This window comes from Eleginops maclovinus, chromosome 7 (assembly GCF_036324505.1).
Source record: "Eleginops maclovinus isolate JMC-PN-2008 ecotype Puerto Natales chromosome 7, JC_Emac_rtc_rv5, whole genome shotgun sequence".
Lineage (NCBI taxonomy): Eukaryota > Metazoa > Chordata > Actinopteri > Perciformes > Eleginopidae > Eleginops > Eleginops maclovinus.
Window position 1 is genome coordinate 4,045,477 of NC_086355.1, and position 18,526 is coordinate 4,064,002.

General features: G+C 41.5%; 1 protein-coding gene across 1 annotated transcript in view; it reads left to right on the forward strand.

Annotated features, from left to right (window-relative positions):
- Positions 1 to 17,543, forward strand: part of itgb5 (integrin, beta 5) — a 45,675-nt gene extending 28,132 nt beyond the window's left edge. Inside the window, exons 12-16 of the mRNA XM_063887649.1 lie at positions 10,251 to 10,473; positions 12,689 to 12,789; positions 14,597 to 14,716; positions 15,041 to 15,207; positions 15,406 to 17,543. Of these exons, the coding sequence (XP_063743719.1) occupies positions 10,251 to 10,473; positions 12,689 to 12,789; positions 14,597 to 14,716; positions 15,041 to 15,207; positions 15,406 to 15,501 (707 nt within the window). The 3' untranslated portion in view covers positions 15,502 to 17,543. The remainder of the gene's footprint in view (positions 1 to 10,250; positions 10,474 to 12,688; positions 12,790 to 14,596; positions 14,717 to 15,040; positions 15,208 to 15,405) is intronic.
- The last annotated feature ends 983 nt before the right edge of the window (positions 17,544 to 18,526 follow it).

Sequence of the window (18,526 nt, forward strand, 5' to 3'; positions counted from 1 at the left end):
GCCACCCATCTACAGTACAAAAGCAGCTTAAATCCCTCTTTATAGTCTGACAACAAATATGCATAGCTTGCAAAATCCCTCTCTGTTTCTTTGCTGTTGAACGCAGTCAGATAATTATCACCTTTCTCCTAGCCGTGTCAACAACTGAAATGCTTACGCAGCCTTTAACATTCTTCTTTTTATAGGCTTTTGTCCTCTGAGTAGTGTGAAGGTATCCTACGATAGAAGTAAACACTGTTTTCACGGCTGCTAATGACTGTTGTCTGTCAGCCAGGTGATGTTACCCAGGTAAAAAAACAAGCACACGTCGGAGCCGCCGCTGATGCCTGTAATTGAAGGTCGATCTGATCCCGCTGCAGTGAGCTCTGTGGCACTCCTCTTCTTTTACCGGTTACACAAATATAACCAGAACCAAAGAAGAAGAAGTGTGTCTTTGGAGGCGTTCACCCCCCCACGTCTCATAAAGAGCAGATTTTGTCTCTGGTTATTTTTCTGAAGATGAACAGCTTGGCTCTGCTCACAAAGACAGAGCTTGTCTTGGCTTGCACATTTTAATAGCCCACATTTTTTAAGCTGTTTTACCCTTTCTCTGACAGAACGAGAGAGAGAGACACACACACACACACACACACACACACACACACACACACACACACACACACACACACACACACACACACACACACACAGAGGGTAGTATTGCTTCTTTTTTTTTAAATGCTTCAAAGACGAGCACATCAGATGAAAAATGGTTAGCATGTAGAAAACACACATCTTAGGAGTCCCAAAGTAAAATTGAATACACACACACACACACACACACACACACACACACACACACACACACACACACACACACACACACACACACACACACACACACAGGGGTATTACTGTTTTTTTCAGAAATGCTTCAGAGAGGAGCACATCAGATGAAAATTGGTTAGCATATAAAAAAACACACATCTTGGATTCCTACAGTGAAATGTAAGTTGAAGTGGAATTAGTTGTAATATGTTTTACTGTAAATGTATATGAAGTCTTGCTTAGGAATAATAGTATTTTTTTACAACTGTCCTCTGCCAGTACTGTTCATTTTGCCTTTGTAACTTTTAAAGCTTATTTAGATGCCCTTAAAGAAGTTTGACACTTGCAGAAACACACGTTATTCTTTTGTCTTCTTTCTTGTCTGAAAGATGATCCACAACACTTTAAATGTAGAGCTGGAGACAAAAGATGATTAGCTAAGGCTGGACACGGAGCAGAGATAACAATAAGTAGTTAAAACGTTGTCATGTTTACCTCATGCGTTCACATACAGGAGTATAAATGACTGGAGTTGTAAAGCCAGCTCCGGGCTTTGACTGTTCTTGGAGAGCAATGGGAAAAGATTGTCTTTCCAACACATTTTTACATTTTTAACTGTAATTTTATCTCCATTTAACCCTGTAATTGTTTTTATTGAGAATCCAAAAAAATGACAAGGTGTCAGACATAAAAACAAACCATTTCAAATGAAACAAAGACACAAAGAAAGACAATTATAACCGACCAAAATACTTTCAAAAACACTCAAACATCTACAGCCCGGTGTTCCTGATTCAAAGTTCCTTTGGATGTGTTTAATAAGAACAGGTCCTTCAAAAATCAGGTGGTTTTTCTGGCTGATTTCAAATGTTATGGTCCTTTTTACCCCAGTTCAGGACAAACTTTAGGGACAGTTACTTGGAATAAATCCTGCACGCAAAGATGAAGCCCTCCTGTTTGTTGAACTTTGTTGTATGTAACTCCATAGATAAAGGAACCAACCCGAGACCAGCCCGAAAGAAACCAAGTCTCGTTTCTGTCGGGAACTGGGCTTCATTTTGTCGATTTCCCCACAGAAAGATGTTTCACTTCCCTCACCTGCTGTAATACTGGGTGTTGACACTACTGAAGGGTCTCTAAATCACACGTGGGTTTCATATGAATCAAATCCTCCAAATCCATTGGTTTCATCCGGCTTCACTTTGTGCAAGCCTCTTGAAAACGCTATTAATCTTGTGCAGTATTTAGCTGCTCAAATAGCCGTTTGATTCCTGACAGTTATTACAGCTTCCTTTTTATTGAGTTTGCTTATTGAGCCTGCTGGGTATATCTCCAGTAGTTGTGTGTCTGCAGAGGAAGATACAAGAGCCTCAGTGTGTTCCTCCCGTCTTATCGGGACAGTTTGTTATTCAGCCCTGAAGCGAATCATTCCTCATGAATGACAGAAAATGTGAGCGTTGAAACCCTCACCCTGTCTTGGAGTAGACCTGAATTATATCTCTGCAAAATGATATTAAACCAGCTGTGCTTACAGATGTGGTTCTGTCTCTTCTCCGTGAAAAAAAACAAAACCCCTTCTTGCCTGATCAGCAGTTTGGCTGTTTACAGAAGCCGCTGTCACTCGGGGGGTTTCGCAGAGGTAGCTGAGAGGTTTTTGTGTGGTTTTTCTGACGGTCGTATTGAAAGCATCACTTCTGTTTCTGACGGTCTTGGGAGGGGAGCTCTGCTGATGTGGAGTTTGAGAGGCTAAAATCATGGTCGACCACAAAAGTGCAGGTTTCTGTACAGCAGACCCATCGTGTGTGTGTGTGTGTGTGTGTGTGTGTGTGTGTGTGTGTGTGTGTGTGTGTGTGTGTGTGTGTGTGTGTGTGTGTGTGTGTGTGTGTGTGTGTGTGTGTGTGTGTGTGTGTGTGTGTGTGTGTGTGTGTGTGTGTGTGTGTGTGTGTGTGTGTGTGTGTGTGTGTGTGTGTGTGTGTCACCTTTTACTCAGGTTTCTTTTTATATTAAAGTGTCACACCTCTTTGGAAACAGAACAACCACAGCTAGAAGTAAAGACAACTCTTGGATGTTTTTATGCATTTTTACACATTTATAAATCAAAAAATACACAAGATTCTGATCATTTATTGAACAAAAATTGAAAAAAGATGCATTTTTTTATGGAATATTTTCCCTAGTGCCCAATAAGTCAACTGGAAATACATTTTAAACAATCAACATCTTTGTTTACCTCTCTTTAAAACCTGTCCTGACTGCTCCTCTTTGTTCTTGTGTGTCTTTGACGCTCGTCTGAAAACAGACATGGCTTCCCAAAGTAGATTTTTATTAGGTTTTTCACAGTATTTGCTCATTTCAAACATAAAATAAAACATGTACAATATAGAAAAAGAGGATATGAAGTTAAAAACCTACGAAAAATTCCCCTTTTCACTGTTAGTGGCTATTATAAAGTGGGTAATTTTAAGATTTAAGAACAATAAATGAAAGAGACCTCTGAAAATGATCTGCTTCATGATTCTATCGGCTCCAAATTTTAATGGATTCTGATTTGGCTCATGCTACACCTTTCCTTCAAGTTTTAATAAAAATCAGGCGAGTAGTTTTTCTATAATATTCCTGACAAAGAAACAAACATAACCGTCTGCTGGAGCTCACAACCCTCCCTTCAATTCAGCTGTTCTGACTTCGGACCAAGTTTGAAAGCTTCTGTTTAATTTCTCTCTCATGTGTGTTTTTATTTTTCCAACACACAGAAAGTAAACAGCCTGTGAAACCCGTCTTGAGTCTGCGACCAAACCGTAATCTCCCCCCGCAGCGCACCGTGTAATTAGCAGCCGTGTTTGTGGAGATATTGTTCTGCTGTCACAGCTCTCGTCTAAAATCACACACACTCATATTCTGCACTCCGTCCCAGGGGCTGGGAGGGGCCGGGTGCTATGATAGATCTGTCTAGCTGAAGCTTCTCTGAAATGAATACACAAAGCACTCCTACTACTGGCTTTATTTAAACTGAGTCAGACAAAGAAGCACGAACACACATGTGTGGTGTTAGTTGTTAGTTAGGCGCTCCCAGGCCAGCGAAGAGATAGAATCCCTCCACCTGGTCCTACCCCTCGGTCTCTTCCCAGCTGGAAGTGCCTGGAACACCTCCCTAGGGAGGCGCCCAGGTGGCATCCTCACTAGGTGCCCGAACCACCTCAACTGGCTCCTTTCAACGCGAAGGAGCAGCGGTTGTACTCCGAGTCCCTCCCGGATGACTGAACTTCTCACCTTATCCCTAAGGGAGATGCCAGCCACCCTGCAGAGAAATCCCATCTCGGCCGCTTGTATCCGCGATCTCGTTCTTTCGGTCATGACCCATCCTTCATGACCATAGGTGAGGGTAGCAACGAAGATGGCCCGGTAGACAGAGAGCTTTGCCTTCTGGCTCAGCTCTCTTTTCGTCACAACGGTGCGGTAAAGCGACTGCAGTACCGCTCCCGCTGCTCCGATTCTCCGGCCCATCTCACGCTCCATTGTTCCCTCACTCGAGAACAAGACCCCGAGATACTTAAACTCCTTCACTTGGGGTAAGGCCTCATTCCCTACCTGGAGTGGACAGTCCATCGGTTTTCTTCTGAGAAAATATTTTTGAGTGTGCTGTGTGTATGTTCGGAATACGGGACTGTGTAGCCTTCAGTTTGAAACAGACGGCTCCTTTGGTTCAATATCTACCCGATATAATCCAGGTTTTTTCAGCAGTAATAATTGAAAAGTTTTTTGCAGGTTTGCCAACAAATCAGTGCAGGATTTCCCAGGGGAAACTGGCAGGCAGGAAGTAAAGCCTGTACGCCTTCTTCCTCCACCCTTGGGATTTTTTTGTCTCCAAGTGTACGAATTCTTAACAGGCGATTCAGGGTGCACCACAAGTATTTGAAATATTCAGCGAGGCTTTTCATCAGCTGAGAGCAGAAAATAGGGCAAAGCTTCAGACTGCAACTGGAGATGGTAGAGGTTAGAGGGCACGTTTTTCTTTCCACACACACAATCTCTGGGACACAGCGGCTCTTTGACCGCCACTGCAGGAAGTGACTTTTTTACGTCAACAGAGGGGAGGAGAGGGAGCACTTCATCCCTCCATCCCGACCCTCTGCATGCTCCCTCTTCATATCACACGCTGCATTCCTAATGAGGGTTACTGGGTTTAGAGCCACCTCCTCTGCAGCTTCGAGCGTGATTCCTCCGGACTAGATGAACATTTTTTCCTCGACATAAAAAGAAAAGGGGATGCTTAAGTCTTCTTTTTAAATCTGTAAGCAGCATGTAGGTTAAAAATGTCGATCATAGGTTTGAATCCAAAAGCAGAAAGTGGAATAACTCTCACAAAACGAGACATGATGTTGCTTTAAAGAGGCCCTATCCTGCTGTTTGGGGGTTTCCCTTTCCTGTAGTGCGTGTTATATCTGCAAAAGCTAACTTCCTAAAGTCCCTCCAGAGGGAATTTACTCCATTGGACTCCTTTATTTACTTCAGTAACATAGTGACATCACTTTGTGACACTTGTGCTTCTATTAGCTAGCGTCTAACAGATCGTACGTGATAGGCAAAGGGGCGGGACATCTCTAAGCGGTCGACCAATCACAACAGAGCCGGCCAGCTAACCAATCAGAGCAGACTGGGCTCTGGTTTCAGACAGAGGGTGAAAAGAGGTGCTGCAGCACAGGCAGTATGAGAAACATAAAGAGCTTTTTCATATCAAAATATAAATATGAACCTGAAAATGAGCATAATAGGGCTCCCTTAGAAAAATTGGAGAAGGTTTGTTGTCATTTGAAGGATAACACATCCCTGTCTCACTTGTTTTTCCCATCACATGCAGAAGAGACGATGATGTCTCAAACGCTCCTCGGTACGCTCTATCACTGCACATGGAAAATATTTTGATATGCACAAAGGTCTGTTGCTTCCAGATGTCAGATATAATTTACTCTGGTGACATTTTGTTTGTTTTGAATGCTTTTTTGAAAAGATCAGCCTCAGACGTATCCCCCGTTTGTTTTCAGAGCTCTCGCCCACATTTGCATGAGTTGGTGCAACAACTATCCCTCTAAAAATAACCCGCTACTCATTTCCTTCTCAGTTAATCTCCAAATATTTACATAAGCCTTTTCGAAAGTGATTTTAAAATCCAGCCTTCTCCAGGCAGAAAACTGTGGGAATGCATTTAGGAGCAGCCGCCTCTGTTCTGTATCTAATGCTAAGATAGAGACAGAGACAGAAAGCGCTATTCGAGTCACTCGTGTGTATTTTTTAACCAAAATCTGTGGTTAAATCCTACATAGTCCTATCCAGTCCCTAGCATTTAAAGAAGATTTAAAAAGCCAGTGGTGTAATGTGAAGAACTGAAAGGCAATGCATCAAAAGCACTTGGGTTTTCCGGCTCTGCGATCATGATGCAAGATGTGAATTAAGTCAGTGGTCTGTAATCCCCTCAGCAGAGGAAGAGAGCAGCGAGAGGAGGAGACCCCGTTTCTATTTGCTTATTTTCTGCCACAACGGAGGAGAGTACAGTGACGACAGAGAGTCAACATTTGAGACGAGCAAATACAGGCTTCTTTTGGGTGGGGTCTTCAGGGGAATCAGCAGGTTCAAACAGAGGATGAATACATAAATAATAAAGCGTAACAATACATCATTTCAACATATTCTAGTGGCAAAGCAACCACAAAAGTGTATAAAATGTGACCTTTAAGAGCAGAATTCAATTTGAGCGTGCAATCCTGATCCTCTCCAGCTGTTTTCATGACTCTCAAACATTTTAGATCCACTCAAAAGCAGTCACACAATTTCTCTTGCATGCTAAAATCTTCAGTTGTGCTCACGATATTGTCCTCCCTTGCACACAAATCTTCTTCTGCTCTAAAAAGCCATACCAGCGTGCTTTCAAACGTCACTCTCGGACTAAATCACGCTCCAATCTGTTTGTTTTTCCTCAAAATACTTCAATACCATTCTCCATTTGCAGATAGCTAATGGAGCGAACAGAAAGTTGGAACTATCAGCTGTCTTGTCAGGAGTAGATTTAAAATAGGAAAAGAGGAAACAGCCTTTTCTGTCGTCAGGGGAAAAGTGTTCCTCTGAATGTCTAGAGACACGTCATGGAAAAGTTGTTAAAAAGAGGAAGCTCGGAATCATCTGAACACGTTTCATATCTCCTCCTCTCCACAGCCATGTTTAATCTCACCGTCATAGTACAGCCAAGAGAAATGGAACAACGCTTCAGCAGCTCAATAACAGAAATGAATGGCAGGACAAAGGGTCTGTGCACTTGCTCCAAACATCTGTTTTTAGGCATGGGATTATTGAAATATTCTCTGTTGTAGTGCTGGTATGCTCAAGCTCCTCTCAAGAGATATGGTGTGTTGAGCCAAAAGCTATCAGTATCCGGATAAAGAGGCAGTACCTGAGCCGAGTCTGGCAAGGTGGAGACAACTTTAACTCGTGCAGGGATAAGAAATAAGCTAGCAGACTCATACTGCTGTTATTTAGCATGACAAAGAGCGTTATTCTGGTATAATATACTAGCTGCTTGCAGATGAGAGGTGGTATGGCTGTCTAAATCCCCTGTTGACCTGATGTCTACCAAATTTGATCAGGTTTGTGTGTCATGCTGTCACATTATCTCAGTAGGTTGCCTTTCACCTGCATCTGTTAGTATATCTTTACTAATCTGTGTTTTGCTGTAAAGTTTAAGCAGCCAGTTGTATATTTACACATCAATATTCCCTTAGGATAGTTTTTCTATGGGGAAATACATGTGTAATTGTTTCCTTGTCGCTCTGTTTTGGTCTCCACCACCTCCTGATCGGGCCTATTCAGCAGCTAAAGGTTTCACTGTGTTCACCACTTACATATTTCCCATCACGTTTATGGAAGTGGGTTTATTAGAGACTTGTTTTTGCTGAAATAGGCTGCCTGCTGCATCTGGAAATGAAACTGAAGTGTGACAGTATTATTGTGGACGACAAAACCAAAACAACAGACTGATAGACGCTAAAACGCTTGGTAGAGCTTAGAGGAACTGCACAGTTTTGACACCCTTTCATACAAGCCAAGGTCATTTATCGTTCATTCCTGCAGCTTTAAAGTTGAGACGGTGCACCAGGGGACTTCTTCCCAAATGAAAAGCTGTGGAACATACGCTCAGACACGCATAATCCCTCAGACAAACATAGTGTTTGCAGACAGCAGCTCGTCAGGACTTGTTGAAGCTGATCTTGCACTCATACCCATCAATAAAAAACTAAACAAACCTCTCGCCCTCTCGGTTGTCATTTCAGGACACATTCCCAGGGTTGGTACCATGACTCAGTGTGGGAGTGGTGCTCCAGACTCAAACCAGTAAGGATTAATTTGATCAGTCTCGAAGTCCAGTTTCTGAAACTATACAGACAGAAAGCGTAATTAAATATGGAGGCATGTTAATACAAAAACAGGAATAGTGTCAGCAATTCCAGACGGTACGTTGCACAACCCTGACCACCAAATTGATGATTAAACTTTATGTTTCCTGTTGATTTTCAAGAAGTCTCTGACCTCAGATTCAATCTCAGACTGTGTGTTTCTTCAACGATTCCAGAGAAAGACTTTATTGTCACATGCACAACAGAACAGCGTAGTTTTTGGCAATGAAAATCTAACATCCCAGGCTCCTCCAACGTTAGACTTAACAATAAACAATAGTATGGATCTTCACAACCCCATACTCATCTCATGTTATTATTTTGATGAAATACATTATCAATTAATTTCCTTCAATTAATGGTTTGTTGTTCAGATTTTTCTGTCTGAACAAACAAAAAATAAAATAAAAAACGAATAATTTTGGGATTTTCAAAAAAGCTGCTGATTTATTTCCTGTGCGTCAAAAGGATTGATCAATATACTAATCCTTGATGTCCAAGACTGTTGAAATACATCCAGAAAAGTCAGTTTTCACACAGTAAGGGAGATTTTAGGACCCTTAATAAAGCCATATGCTACTCTTTTCAGCAGCTCAGATCCTTTGGGATTAGAACAGTTTCCCACTGCAGGATCATCACCAGCCGTCGTTGCAGGGCCTGAAGATCTGCAGCTGCCTTTGTGTGTCCATCGCTTCGCAGTACTGATGTTCCTCCTGCTATTTCTCTGCATATTTCTCCTGATACAGACTGTAAACTCCTGGATTTGACCCGCTGTCTTGATAAAGTGCGGGCTTCCTGTCTGCTGCTTATCCCTCTGATAGCAGCCGGCTGAATGTAGTCTTTGTGGAGGGTCCTGGAACAGCGAGTGTGAAATAAGCTTGTCATGTAATGCCTCCCTGATTACAGCTGCTGTCCTCCCTCCATCAAGGAGCGCTCTTGTCTGCAGAGGCTCAGCGGACACACATTCGGCCGAGAGAAATCAGAGTCTAAACAAACATAGTGGTACACAGCCTTCCCCCCAAAAGACTTGCCTTTCAGTTGGATTTATTCCACTGCAGATAACACGGTAATGAGTGTGGTAGGGAAGGAGCGGTTTGATCCGTGTGGATGTGGATCAGCACATGGTGCAAAGCTCCAGCTGCTCCAGTTGTTCACTGTTGCAGAGGAAATTCAAAATGTTCTCTCAGGAAGAGTGTGTGTGTATCTGTGTGTGTGAGGACACATTTTTAGATGCCCGAAAAACCAATTATATGATTATTTAATTCAAATTAAATATCTGGATTAAGTGACTTTTCTTTTTCCATTGGACTCGTTGCTTGTAGGATTTTGGCATTTTGTTTACTTTATTTCTGGGCCTGTTCCTCCATGTCTTGGCCTCGCTCCTTAAAGGTGATGCTTTAGCAAGTAATGACGTTTTTCAAGGCTCTTTTTTTAATGGTTTCCTCAGTTCGAAGTGGGAAAAACTTTACTGGCCTGACGTCAACACCATTCAACACCCTTCAGGATTTATTGAAACGTTGAATGGGGGCAGATCCCTGCAGCCAGGATCTGAAATCTGGAAAAATGCATTCCAGAAAGAGGGAATTTGTTCTGCTTTAGCATCATAAAAATGAATTAGTTCTTGTTGCACTGGATTTATTTGAAACTTGAACTTTGCCTTTTTGGTTTTTATACCTTCAGAATAAAATAAATCCAATTGAAATCTTAAAAACCTTCTTATATGTTTACTATTGTTTTAAAACCTGTTTAAATCCATGTTTATCTAAAGGTATTCCTCGCCATTATGCATATATTTACTGCATTCCTTTTTATTTTCATTTTTATTGATTGTGCAGTTCTTATACTCCTGTTTGACGCACATTCCAACTATTTTTGTTATATTTTTCCCGAAAAGTTAACTTGTTTTGATGATATCTGCTACAGACTGCTTCTCTGTGATGTCTATACTACCTGTCCCCCAGAGTGATGATTTCTGACCCTCTTTATCCTTCTCCTGCCCAGGTCACGGAGAGTGTCACTGCGGGGAGTGTAAATGCCACGCCGGCTTCATCGGGGACAACTGTAACTGCTCCACAGAGACGTCCACCTGCATCGCGGACGACGGGCAGATGTGCAGCGGCAGAGGAAGCTGCGTGTGTGGCCACTGTCAGTGCACCGAGCCCGGGGCGTTCGGAGACACCTGCGAGAAGTGCCCCACCTGCCCCGACGCATGTGGCACCAAAAGGTAAATAAAAACCGTGGACTGTATGATCAAAACCCTCTATAATGAGCACTCTACACCTCTGATGGAGACAAAAACGGCTTAATTGCATGATTTTTTTACAGCAGTGGAAGAAATAATACAGTCCTTTAATTAAGTACAAATAACGCACCGTAAAAATACTATATTACAATTATAATTCCTGCATTAGGAATATTATTATATGGTTTATGATGATGTTAGAAGTGAAATAAAGTGTACTCATCAAAATGTTCCTAAACCATTTAATGTAAATTTAGAAAAATCTAATTCAAAAAAATTCAGAAAACATCGAAAACTCAACACTATTTTTATTTTGATAACAAAATTCATCAAAATGAATTAGAAAAGTCTCTGTATGTTGAGAAATACAATGTATTAGTGTCGAGTTGATTAATCGACAATAAAAACATTTATTTATCATGAAAATACGATTTTCTTTAATGGAAAAAAGCAAACCAATAAAGAAAAATGTCAAATAAATTTCTTTAAGGACAAAAATACAGTATTTATCTTTGAGTTGAATACATGTTCTTAAATACATTCCACCCCTGCATTCAGTTTCTAGAGTTAATACACAGTAAAAACGTTTAAATGATAATAATAGTAATAATAAAACATTCCTGCTTTGGAACTGTTGATAGATTCAAGTAAAAATCTAAAATAAAAAATGTTAAAACCCTGGAAAAAACTCACAATTATTCAAAATAAATTGTAAAAATGACTCTAATGTTAATTGTAATGAAGTTTAAGTATAAAGTAGCATGAAAATAAACTACTGAGTCCCTCATCACTTTGCTTTAGCACAGTACTTGAGTAAATGTACTGAGTTACATTACCCTGTCTGTTTGTGAGGCGTATATCATGTGTAGAGGCAGTGGATGGGTTTATGATGTGAGGAAATGTGGAGAATCAAAACAAGGTGCCCTCAGTAAACTACAGGCTGCAGGGGAAAGGTCAAACCATCAAACTCAAAAAGACTAAAAAACCTTCACATAACTCACTCACTTATCGACCAATCGCAGCTTTGATGACTGCGGTCTAGCAGCGCTGTTCAGATAACTCTCATGCCATTCGTGACCTTCAGAAATGAAGCTGTCCCCCCCCCCCCCCCCCCCTGTTTGAACTTGAGCTTCACTCGGTGTGGTCTCGTGTTAGAGGTCGAGGTTAAACGCCTGTCAGACGTCGAGTAAAAAGAGAGGATTCTTCTCAGGACAGGATAACTGCCGAGTCATCCTAACGTACACATGGCTCCAGCTTTCCAAAGCAGTGGCGATCTTTATGGGACGACCTTTGACCGCTGACTGAGACATGTCGTCAATTGTAACAGCAGTGAGGAGGAATTCAGAGATGAAGTGGAACGGCAGAAAGACATCTCAAGCTGATAGCAGGAGAAGTAGTTTAATAGTATTGGTATAGTGTAACATGATACTGCATTTTTTGAAGTAAACAGTGTCACAAATCAGTCCTACATTCTAATTGTCTCTTACTTTTTCCATAGAGACTTGCATTAGATGAGTAGTTCAAACATGCATTGGGAAGGTACAGCTTTTAGTTGATTTCAGACACTATTTTAAAGTCAATGTGTTTTAATTTTTAGTCCAATACAACAGTTTTGCAAAGAAGCTGCATCCAAAATCGTAGGCTAATAACGAGAGAAGTTGTTTAATAGTAGAGCAATAGTGTAACATGACAAAGTCAATACTATATATTTTGTAATGCAATATAGTCAATATTTAATATGCATTCAGTTTAATTGGCACACCCGTTAAAACGAATGCAGTCTGCAGAGTAATGCATCTCGAGGTTGTTCCAGTGGTCTCCCTGCAGTCCGTCAACAACATCTATTTGTGTTTTTGGATATTCTTGCATTGACTCAACAACAAATCGACAACAGAGAGGTGTTTCTGTTTTTTGTCCAGCCTCAATGATATAACACCCGCATTTCTTCAGCATCAGAAATGAAGGTCACAGTCTGCAGTTTATTTGTGTTTCCAGCTGCTGACAGTTTGCTGTGTTTGTTCCCAGTGCAGCGGGGCATTTCTAACAGCTGACGCACCCAGAGTAAAAAAAACACATTTGGAAGAAGGCGTTGTGTTGATATGTGCTTTCCGAGGGCTTTATAGCTCATGAATAAAGATAAAAGAAGTTGTTGTAGAAGATGTTAAGTTCCGTTAAAACTGTCTCCCCTCGGCTGCAGGGAGTGTATCGAGTGCCGGCTCTTCAACTCTGGACGGCTTGCAGACAACCAGACCTGCCAGCGCCTCTGCAAGGATGAAATCATCACCGTGGAGACACTCGGTGAGTTCCCACACACACACACACACACACACTGGCCCAGACGAGTGTTCACATCTGAAGCATCTGCAACAGTTTTCACATTACATACTTCTTCCTCTGTCACTTTTTATTAGACTTCTCTCTTCAGCTCCGCCAGAGTGAATGTTCAGCCAGTCATTTCAGTTAATGTGACATATTTAACACCTCTGATGTGACACACACACACACACACACACACACACACACACACACACACACACACACACACACACACACACACACACACACACACACACACACACACACACACACACACACACACACACACACACTATAGCCTAACACCATGCTGTCGAATATGCAAGATATTTCAAATCACCCTGACTGTATAATTAAATCAAGATGAAGTGTATTTAAATATGTGATTTTAGCAGCTGCATTATAAACGGACCTTTATAAAAGTCATGTCACTTGAATCTTACATAGACTTAAAACTGATTTATGCTATAATATATTGGCCCTATTATGCTTCCCTTTCCTGTAGTGTGTCATGTAGGTTTTCAGCCTTTCAGCAAAGGCTAAAATCCCAAAGATCGCTCCAGAAACGCCTCCATTGGACTCCTTTGTTTACTTCCAGAACAAAGTGACATCACTGCGTAGCATTCGCGCTCGTATTGGCTAGCGCTCCAACACATTGTACGTGATAGGCTAAGGGGCGGGACATCTCTAAGCTGTTGACCAATCCCAACAGAGCCGGCCAGCTGACCAATCAGAGCAGACTGGGCTCTGGTTTCAGACAGAGGGTGAAAAGAGGTGCTGCAGCACAGGCAGTATGAGAACAATAAAGAGCTTTCTGAACATTAAAGCATGGAGACATGTCCCAGTGGAGACATTAACTACTAATATGAAACAAAGTCCTCTTAAAACCAAAGGTCCGACTGTGCATCCCGCTGAGTAAAATACTTTCTTCAGTCCAGAGCGAATCAGTCAGCAGATGTTTAGGAATGCATTAATAAGCACACAGTGATTTATGGCCTTCATGTTGCCGGGATGCTGCGTGCCGTTAGAGGGGAGACTGACGGCTGTGTGTTTAGTTTCAGAAACTATTATCAGAGCAGTCCGGAGCGTGGCCCTGGCCCGGGTCCAACATGTTTCACAGCATTCCCGGCTAGTTCAGCCATCGGCCCGACCTTAATGGACTCCACATGTACATTCCAGATACTTTGTGCATGAAACAGAGCAGGAGGGGCTGACAGAGGGGCAGAGTGACCTCACCCCTCGCCTGGGAGCTGTTTGAGTGTATGTGGGTGATGAAGATTGACTGAAAACAAGGGCACCCAAACTGTCAGTGTCTCGGCTCTCTCATATGATTTCACAGCAGAGAAATTCAGGATATCTGAGGAGCATTCACAAGGGGTTTCTGCTTTTCCCTCAACCTCATTTTTCACATATTTGCTCCTGAATCTGAAGCCAAACCTCGACAGATTATAAAGATGATCATATCTTCTCCAAAACACAAGTATAAAAGGGGAGGTCTTGCAGGATGAAGGAGCGATTCGAACTGTAGATGGATCTGTATCCAATTACACGTACATTTCCCTAAAATAAGTAGAGCAAATAAGCTTAAAGGTAGTGAACTAAAACACGCCCGTCACAGTTAATCAGACCGGTTTTTAACATGCTGTTTGTCTGTAACTAATCCAACCTAAGATATGTTCTTATTCTTATCTTTAAATGATTAAAACTCTCTCTCTCTCGCTCTCTCCCTTTCTCTCTCTCTCTCTCTCTCTCTCTCTCTCTGTGTCTCTCTCTGTCTTTTCCCTCGCAGACACAGACGACCCCGCCGCTGTGCTCTGTCTCTATAAGACAGAAAACGACTGTGTCATGAAGTTCACATACTCTGAACACGCCAGCGGACTATCCATCCTCACCGCTCTGAAAGAACCAGGTCAGCAAACAACAACACATCACATATTCCTTTACTCTCCATTCCTCTGAGGGCATTTAGATCAGATGTATTCATTATTCATCAACCACCACAACAGTAGGTTTGTTTTTTCTCCTGCAGCATAAAAAGAGGACTTCTTTCATTCATTTGTGCAACCTTTTGTTGTAAAATGACAATAAAGGAACCTTCCATTTGAACAATAGCTTGACTTTTAAAGGTTTTACTGACAAAATATTACTTTTCTTTGTCCAAGTTGTAGATGTCCTTCTTTTCCACAAGAGAGAAGCTGTACTTCGTATTCTAAATTGAATCTTCTTTTTCCAGAGTGTGGTGGTGGTCCGGACGCTCTGATGGTGCTGCTGGCGGTGGTGGGCAGCATCCTGCTGGTGGGGGTGGTGCTGCTCGCTGTGTGGAAGTTGGCGATCACCGTTCACGACCGGAGGGAGTTTTCACGCTTCCAGAACGCACGCTCACGAGCCCGATACGAGATGGTGAGGACGATCACACTCTGCCGATAAACCAAACCCGATTTCAGTAAAAATAGAATAGATTTATAAACCAACTGAAGCTACAGAAGAGCAACGTTGGCAGTAGAACTCTAACCTCAGCAGCGCCGATGTATTGGGAGCTTTTTGAAGTTTATTTCATTCCTTTGTGTGACTTTCTGTTTTCATCCCTCACCCCTCCAGGCCTGCAACCCTCTGTACAAGCATCCTGTCACGACACATTTTGTAGAAACAGATTTTGACATGTACGGGAAGTCCTACAACGGGGGGGTCCACTGATCCCTCGGCACGGGGGCACGGCAGGACCGGTCCGACGACAACACATCCCTGGAGGACATCCCTCTGCACACTTCTCACCTGATAACTGAAGTGACATGAACTTCCTGTTTCCAAGAGGGGAAATCTGTGGCCTTTTTTTATCTTTAGGAGCCTCCCACAGAGACGTGATCTTTATTTTCTTCATGACAGCACAACCGTCGGAGGAGCAGCAGCAAAAGCAAAACATGAACTCCTTGGTCAGGTTTAGAGAGAATAGAGTCAGCGGTGAGTTTGTCTGCAGCTACACAAAATAAAAACTCCAACGTAAAACCACCATTCAGTCTTTGCACAGAGCAGGCAGAACATTGGCTTATATTGGTATATTTTTATAAACACTAAAAATGCCTTTTTTTTGTTGTTTTTGTTTAGTATAAACTTTGCACCCAACAGGAGATATTCTCAAATTCACAGGATGATTCAAAAGCACATACGTCTGAAGTGGGCTATGATGACGTTGTGGTACTACTAACATTCACTAAGCAATAGACTTCTTACCCTCATTTTGCACAGAGAAAATTAAGAGTCAAGTCTCATAAAGATTTACATTTTCTTTTATGTAGTGTGTGTGCATATGTGTGTGTGTGTGTGTTGTGGTAAACTCCAGTTGCACTCCCTTCTCTTAAGCTGAATCATAAGGTACCAGCTCACCCGCCTTAAAGCGAGTGGTTTTTTTAATGTCTTTCTGTTAACTAATCCCATGAAAAGACCAAAACTAAGAATATGGAAGTCTCTTAATACTCTCAGATTTCTGACAGACCCAAATTCCTTTGTTCCTGAGACAGAAATCTTTGAAATACTTCAAAAATGTTCATTTTTTCTTGCAGTAATTTGCTCAAATATAGTAGGAAACAGTGAGTATGTTGGGGACTATTTTCTGCAGAGGATGAATACACATTTATATTTCTAGTTAAGTATTTACAGTAAAGCTCAACCAGTTGTTAATTGATTGGTCAATTAGGGAATAGTTTATCTGCAGCCATTTTTATGATGGTTTATAATTTAAATGTCTTTCTTTTATTATTAAAAACATTCAATATTCTTTAGTCCCAGTTTTATTATTCAGAAAATTAAATTTGCTGCATTTAGGCATTATGAGACAGTGACAGATATTATGAAGATTAACCCCTGACTTTATTGATAGACGGTCAGTAGTAGTTAAGGGGGCTTCATGGCACAGAGGAGTGAGATATCCTCGTGTTAGTTGCTTCAGATCATTGTTGGTTTTGGTCTTTTGGTTGAATAAAAAACTGAAATATGACCAGCCTCTAAACCCTTAGCCCCTAAATTAATAGAGTATATCCATCACTGTGGTAAAAGCACATTTATATGATGATAAAGTAGATCCTTGGAGATCCTTGGAACTTGGACACATGCAGTACTTTGAAAAAATGTGGATTTGGAAATACAGTATGACCAGAAATCCCTGGAAAAACATATCTTAAATCTCAGTGGGATATCCTTGGGTGAATTAAGGATAAATAAACATTTTTAAAAATGAAGGGCTACTTCCATACTAAGTCCTTATGATGGTGCATCCACTCTGCCTCCACTGGGAATGGGTGGAAACTTCTTGAAAGCTCAAAGACATAGAGTCATAAATCTGCAATTACCCACAGGAATAGCTTGAACTGTCGCAGGGAAATCTGACAGTGTGACGAGGGTGCTCTGTGGCCTTTTCTGTCACAGTCTTACAGTAAAAGTGGCAGGGACTTGGAGTTTATGTGTGTGTTTGAGGGAGTGAGTGAGTGCAAAGAGTGTGTGTAAATAATATAACATGGGTTTGTATGTACATACCGTGCCAAATGAAATGTTTCCTGTTGTGCAGTTTTGACTAGGTTCGGCTGTGTGTCTTGGCACATTTACTAAGAAAAATCACCCACATCTCTTTCAGTCTTCCTGTACAGACGTGAACATTTTCACATGGATGAACAGACTCACACCCCTTCATGTCTATGTAATACTGCGCACAGAGCAAGAACAATAAATCTGCTTATGTCAAAATGCGGGGAGTCTGTTTTGTTTTTGCACGTTACATAATTAAAGTCGGCGTTAAGAGGAGTGGCGTAAATCTGACGGCTAATTTTACACATCGCATATTACTGCCTGTTCTGTGTATATATGCACACTTCAAAGTTTAGTGAAACATCTGTTTGCGGTGCTAACCATGCTCTTACATGTTTGATGTGCGATCTCACAGACAGGAAGGCGGTCTGATGTCTCTGATGCTGTAATTTACACATCTCTGGTTAGACCCCTCCCTGTGTGATAATCATTATGACACTGAAGTTTTTACAGAATTACCCTTTAATTATATATTCAGTCACGTCAAAAATAACATATCGACATTTTTTTAAGTACCATACTTCAATGGGCCATTACTAGAGCCACTGTCTCAAACAGTGTGATCCTGCTTTGATTTTTTTCCATGGTGTGCACAGGGGGGGTGTATAGATTTTCTAAAGTTTTCCAATTTTCAAGAATACATTTGTACAATCTAAGAGATTAAAGTGAGGAGTTTATGAGAAAAAAACGTTGATATTTTCTGAGATTTGAGTGGTAAATTCAGGAGAAAATTCTGAAAAACTTACGGGAACACTCGAGTATACTCCAAGATTATAAAGTAAGACATTTGCAAGAAATAAATGACAAGTTTAGTGAGATTAAAGTCACAAAATAGGCCAGAAAGACAAAGATTGAGGATGAAAAATAACTTCTGAGCCCCTCTTTCTGACTTCTTACACTAACTATTTCCGTAGGCATGAGGAAACCACAGCTGTGATGTGGAACAAGTCAATGTTTGTTCTGTAGTTCCTGTTTGAGGTGAGTTCATAAATCTCTCCGTGTGGGTTTCCTCCCCCTCTCTCCCCCCTTTGACTGGGTGAGGGTCGCTAGCTGCCGGCTTGCTGACGTGAAGTCACAGAGCTCAGGTTAAATCTGTCTTTGGGAGGAAAATAAAGCCTTAACAAAGCAGATGTCTGACCCTCAT